The 6,153-nt window shown below is 47.6% G+C and overlaps 1 protein-coding gene across 4 annotated transcripts in view; it reads left to right on the top strand.

Annotated features, from left to right (window-relative positions):
• Positions 1 to 3,602: 3,602 nt before the first annotated feature.
• The window catches only part of CPEB4 (cytoplasmic polyadenylation element binding protein 4), a 63,415-nt gene continuing 60,864 nt past the window's right edge, over positions 3,603 to 6,153 (top strand). For all 4 annotated transcript variants that reach the window (XM_082726081.1, XM_082726080.1, XM_082726079.1 and 1 more), the window contains exon 1: positions 3,603 to 6,144. In XM_082726081.1, the coding sequence (XP_082582207.1) occupies positions 5,020 to 6,144 (1,125 nt within the window). In that variant the 5' untranslated portion in view covers positions 3,603 to 5,019. The remainder of the gene's footprint in view (positions 6,145 to 6,153) is intronic.

Below are 6,153 nucleotides of genomic sequence, written 5' to 3'. Positions count from 1 at the left end.
TTTAATTTCAGTAAAATATATAGTCCACTACTACATGAGAAGGCTTATTAACAAAGCTAAGCAGAGTAACTGCTGGGTATTAATCTCTTAGGGGACAGGACCATGGACCTGCCCAGACTTGTCTTCTTGCTACAGCTTACTACTCAACACCACCAAGGACAGTGTGTCCTTCAATTCCATCACAGAAAGCTCCTGGGCCAACAACTCTAAAATAAAAATGGATGAACTGTTTTAAATATTTCTGCATGCAATGAGCATGTACTCATGTAATTTATGCTAGTATCTAGTTGCTTTCTTGTACAGGTGTCATATTTCCATAAGGTGCCTTTGTTTCACTCCGATGAACTGAAGCAGGGCTGCCACATTGTACAACTCTAGGGGGTGGCATTCACATAATAGTCTAAGGTGCCCTATGGAGTTGTACAGTGCACAACATGAGCGGCCTGGGGTGGCAACCCTGGTTACTAAAGTCACCAGGCAGGCCCCTGGGGAGCTGAGTGTGTGCTCTTGGGAGAAGGCTGACAGATGCTTCAAGGACAGAGGTAAAGGACCTCAGAATTGGAAAGGGGCAGAGTTCATCTTGTGTGATTATAAGGGGAGATTCATATCATCTCCCAGACTTTAAAAAGAGGCTGGTGAAGGAGATATTAGGACCATGTTTCCTAGGAGACTTGGGTTTGGGGGTGTGGTGGACTTCAAACCCCAGAGGGGGCTGGGCAGTGTCCAACAGGGTACATGCATTCACTAGGTGAATGTGTGTCATGAAGGTGTGTCAACCTTTTGCTGGACAGGGAGGGAAGTTTTGTTTTGTTTTGTTTTTAGCTGTTGTTTTTATCTGGTAGCAACTTAATGTTTGGACAGAGCTTGTTTTCTCTTAAAGGTCTTAGTGAACATGCTTCTTGGAGGAGCTCTCTTTTGCCAGCAGAGTGTTCCAGCCAGCACTTATCTGCAACTGCAGATCCCTTTGGAGATCCTAAATGGAGCTGCTGAATTGTTGTCATGGTTACCTCGGCCAGTTTCTGAGGCCAGAATATTTTTAAGGAGGGCAGCCCTGAGTTGGGTATCCTGGGTTTCTGAGCAGACAGTTGACCCAAGAGAATTGTTTCCCCTTTCCCTCTCCCATGCTCCTAACCAGGAGCCTGACGTCTATGGTGATCATCTTAGTTTCAGTCCAGCCCAAACCTACTGCTCCCGTTTGATTTTTTAAAAGATCAGGCTGACCTAGTAGCATGCTGACTGTGGCTCGGGTGTGCCTCCTTGTCTACAAATCAACACAAGTTTCATGGATTCAGTCATGCACCACAGCTGCTTCTAGACAAAAGACACCTGTGAAGTAAAAGTTCTCTATACTTCATGTGTTAAGGAACTAATTTTTTTTTTTTTTTAAAACCTCGGCCCAGCACTTCACATATAGCTCATGTCACTCAGCAACTTGGTGAGAGAGGAAATATCATTCACATTTTTCCCATGAGGAACTAGGGCCTGGTTGAGGTAAAGCCCAGGGCAGTACAAGTAGGAAGTAGCAGAGGTAGGATTCAAATTACAATGTTGGGTTCCAAAGATAGTCCTTTTTCTTTCAAGTCCTGGCTGCCATTTTAGCCACTGAGAACTGGTAGCTGCAAAGGACTGACCCATCTACTGGATATTGAGCTTTCATTCATTCATTCACTCAATGATTTTCTGAGTCCGCTTTGTGCCAGACACTATGCCGGCCACTAGGGATACAAAGTTCAGTCAGATAAAAACCTCTGCCCTTTGGAAACCAGCCCACTGACAATTAGCAGTAATTTAAAGAGAGGAATCTGCAAGATTTTAGAGAGAGGGGTGGTGAGGGAAATCATTCTGGAGGAAATGACACCTAACCGAACCAGCAAGTCTCGAGGTATGTCCAGTTGTGGGGAATAGACAGCAGAGTAAGACCCAGTCCCTATGCTCAAAGAACTCGGAGTAGAGTTGTAGAAGGAAGACTCATGGTCATGATATAAGGAAGGACAGTAAAAATCACTTCTTAAGGCTCTAAACAGGTATTCTACATGGAAGTGTTGGCAGATTGAGAAACTGAGGCAGCAGAAACTAGGGCCAATCATGGAGGGCCATAGAAATGAAATGGAAGCCACCTTTGTTCATAAGATTCTTTTTAAAAGTCTTTGATCTTTCTTTGTTTTCCTACTTTTCTGGCTCTATTGTGATTCCTTCTCTTCATTTTTCACTTCTCATTTCCTACTAAAGGAAAACACTTATTCAAAGTCTTTAGAGCATATGCTGAGAGCAAGGCATTACCCTAGTCCTTGATGGTCGTGGTAAGTGGGAATGCACAGAGCAGCTAATGAAAACCCTGAAGGATGAAAGTTTGAGAGAGGTGAACTCCAAATCAAACAGCAGAAGAAATGAAATAATTCATAAACTTGGAAAAGGGACTGTCATTCACCGTAGATGGTTTGTTGACTCGTTTTTTCCAGCATTCATTCAGCAATGCTTTCAATCCACAAGATCCTCTCCTCAATGAGCCCATCGTGGAGCCCAGGTATGGCAGACATAAGCGGCCATAACGACAGTGTGATAAATGAGCATGAGAGACATACACAGGACTTACGAGCCATGTATGCTCGCAGGAGAGAATTCAGAAGGCAGAGCTGGTAGCTTTCGAACGGATTGCTAAAATGAAACAGGAGTCTACCAAGTGGAGAAGAAGGAAAGGACATGTTAAAAGGCACCGATAGCAGCTTGGTATGTTTGGAGCAGGTTGATGTGGGGCACTTGTTTGGAGATGAGGCGTTAAGGTGCACTGTCCACAGAGCGGAAAGGCCTTGAATACCAGACTAACGAGTTTGGCCTTTTTCATGGAAAGCGATCTGAACAGGTGAGGACCACGATTTTCGTGTTGGAAATGTCCCTCTAGTACAGCCTGTTCGGCAGACTAGAATAGGATGGAGAAGAGGGCTCAACTACGTACGCTTACAGCAACTGTATCTTTGTGCCTGAGAAACTGCACCAGACGGGTAACTAAGCCAAGCTGGGGAGTGGGGGTGGGGGAGTGGAAGGTGAAGGGAGAGTCCCGCGTGAAGGCTACAGGCAGGATAAGGACATACGCAGTTCTAGGCACGGCCCAGCGGCCGGGGGAGACCCGCCTCCCCTTCCAGATCCCTCTGGGGCGGAGCTCGGGCCAAAGCACGTGACGCCTGGGGACCCACCTTTACTGTGGGCAGATCTCCCGGTCATCCGCGTCGTCCCTTGGATCCCCAAGACTCTGACTCTTTTTCTTAGTGCTAGAGGGATCCGTTCTCTTCCGTGCATCCCTATATGCAACTCCTGCAAAGCGTGGTGAGGGGAGAGAAACAGCGAAGGAGACCTTTGCCCACACTAAAGATGGCAACCTGCTGCGTTCTCTCTGGGTAGGGGAGCGGGTTCCAGGCTCCAGGCCTCACTGGGCGAGGCTCAGACGGAAGAGGCGTCTCTCGAGGTATGCTTTCGACCTTCCTAGGAGGGGACCAGAGCCGGGGGCGTGGCCTCCTCTAAATTCTAACAGCTGATTGGTATTTCGACAGGTGGGCGGAGTGCCCTCGGTACCCCACCCCTCCCTCTTCGAACCGGAAGTGTCTCTCGGTCTTTCCAGCTGGTTGTCATTTCACTCGGCTCGGTCCTGAGGAGAAGGACTCAGCCGCGGCTGCGGGACCCGGGCACCGGGAGGCGGTGGCGGCGGCGGCGGCGGCGGCGGCATCGGCGACAGCAGAGGAGGAAGAGGAGGAAGAAGGAGAGAAGCAGCAGAGCCAGGCGGAGTCCGCAACAACGACCCCGGGGACTGCGGGACTGGGGTAAAGCGACGGCGGCGGCGGCGACGACGACGGCCCAGCAACCGTGAGGAGAAACAAAAGCCTTCTAAATTATAGATTTTTCTAAAATCTGGGGGAAAAAAGAGAGAGAGCACAAAGGGGGGAGGCCCTTCTCTTTTAGAATAACTACACTAGTGGGTTTTCCCTTTTTTTCCTCTTTTTTTCCCCCCTGCGGAGAATCGAACTGAGAGAACTGAACAAACCGCCCCTGGGTCCCATGAGGGAAAAAAACCCCGGAGCCGCAGAGAGGGGAAGAGGCCGAAACCGCAGGACCTTCCAGGTCGCCCCGTTGGTCCCTGCACCCCCGGGCCGCCAGCTCACCCTCCTCGAGTCTCGCTAATCCTTCCTGATCGCGATCCCCTCAAGAGGGAGAAACGGGTGTTTTCAACCCATTTCATGGGGGAGAGGAGGCCGGGGGGAGCCCAAGAACAGCGACCTCAGCAAGATCTGCACCCAAAGCCTCAGGAACAGCCCCAGAGGCCAAAACTGCACCCCGTGAAAGAGCAGAAACAGGACCAGGAACAGCAGAAACCTCCCTGCAATCATCTTTCCATTAGTCAATGCTGATTTCCTCTCCCGCAACCAGGAATTCACCTCCCACCCCAGATAACCTAATATAATCTATATATATAAATATATAATATATAATGTTCTTAAATTATTCCTGATTTTTTTTAACCAAGCTGCCAAGAAAAGAACGTATTCTCCTCTTAGCCCTATTCTAATTTTTATGTGAGTGAATCTAAACTGCTGAGGAAGATCATATGTGATTGTTAAATTATATATATATATATATTTTTACTCCGCGCAATGCTTATTCTTCTACATCCATAGATGCTTGAGAAGCTGTGTTTTTGTCATTCATGTACATTTTCCTTTGGAAAAAGAAAGCGCCTATTTTACTAACCAAAGACTTGATTTTTACCCTCTTCGTTTTTATTCCCTCCTAGAAATAAGCCCAGTTGGATTTATGTCAATGTTTTAAGAGATTTTTTTTTAGTTTTTTTTTTTTTCTTTCAGAGACCAGAATTCCAAATCAGAACTATTTCAAGTGATAAGCTGCGATCTTTGAGCTAGCTATAAATAAGACATTTCAAACAAACAACTTAAATTTTGGGTAGAGGCTACAAAGACGTGAGACATTAGGTTGTCATTTTTTATCGTAAGAATCTGATCCTAAAAATAATAAATGGGGGATTACGGGTTTGGAGTGCTAGTGCAAAGCAATACTGGGAATAAATCTGCTTTTCCAGTCAGATTCCATCCACATCTGCAGCCTCCACACCATCACCAAAATGCCACCCCCAGCCCTGCTGCTTTTATAAATAATAACACAGCTGCCAATGGCAGCAGTGCCGGGTCAGCTTGGCTCTTTCCTGCTCCCGCTACCCATAACATTCAGGATGAGATCTTGGGGTCGGAAAAAGCAAAAAGTCAGCAACAGGAACAGCAAGACCCTTTAGAAAAGCAGCAGCTCTCACCCAGTCCAGGTCAGGAAGCTGGAATACTGCCTGAACCTGAGAAGGCAAAATCAGAAGAAAATCAAGGGGACAATTCTTCAGAAAATGGCAATGGCAAGGAGAAAATAAGAATCGAGTCACCAGTGTTGACAGGGTTTGATTATCAAGAAGCCACGGGGCTAGGTACTTCGACCCAACCCTTGACGTCTAGTGCTTCGTCTCTTACTGGTTTCAGTAACTGGTCAGCAGCGATAGCACCTTCTTCCTCTACAATCATCAATGAAGATGCAAGTTTCTTTCACCAGGGAGGGGTCCCGGCTGCTTCGGCTAATAACGGTGCTCTGTTGTTTCAAAATTTTCCCCATCATGTCAGCCCTGGCTTTGGAGGCAGCTTCTCCCCTCAGATCGGGCCTCTCTCACAGCACCACCCTCATCACCCTCATTTCCAGCATCATCACAGCCAGCATCAGCAGCAGAGGAGGTCTCCTGCCAGTCCCCATCCCCCACCTTTCACACATAGAAATGCTGCTTTTAACCAGCTGCCTCATTTGGCAAATAATCTTAACAAACCCCCCTCTCCATGGAGCAGCTACCAGAGTCCCTCTCCTACACCATCTTCTTCGTGGAGCCCGGGAGGTGGTGGATATGGGGGCTGGGGAGGTTCCCAAGGCCGAGATCACCGCAGAGGGCTGAATGGAGGAATAACGCCCCTGAATTCTATCTCGCCTCTGAAGAAAAATTTTGCAAGCAATCATATTCAGCTGCAGAAGTACGCTCGCCCCAGCTCTGCCTTTGCTCCTAAATCCTGGATGGAAGATAGCTTGAACAGGGCTGACAACATTTTTCCTTTTCCGGTAAGATTA

The sequence above is a fragment of the Mustela nivalis genome (assembly GCF_964662115.1).
Source record: "Mustela nivalis genome assembly, chromosome: 3".
Taxonomy (NCBI): domain Eukaryota; kingdom Metazoa; phylum Chordata; class Mammalia; order Carnivora; family Mustelidae; genus Mustela; species Mustela nivalis.
The sequence above is the reverse complement of the archived record's forward strand: the minus strand, read 5'-3'. Positions and strand labels throughout refer to the sequence as shown.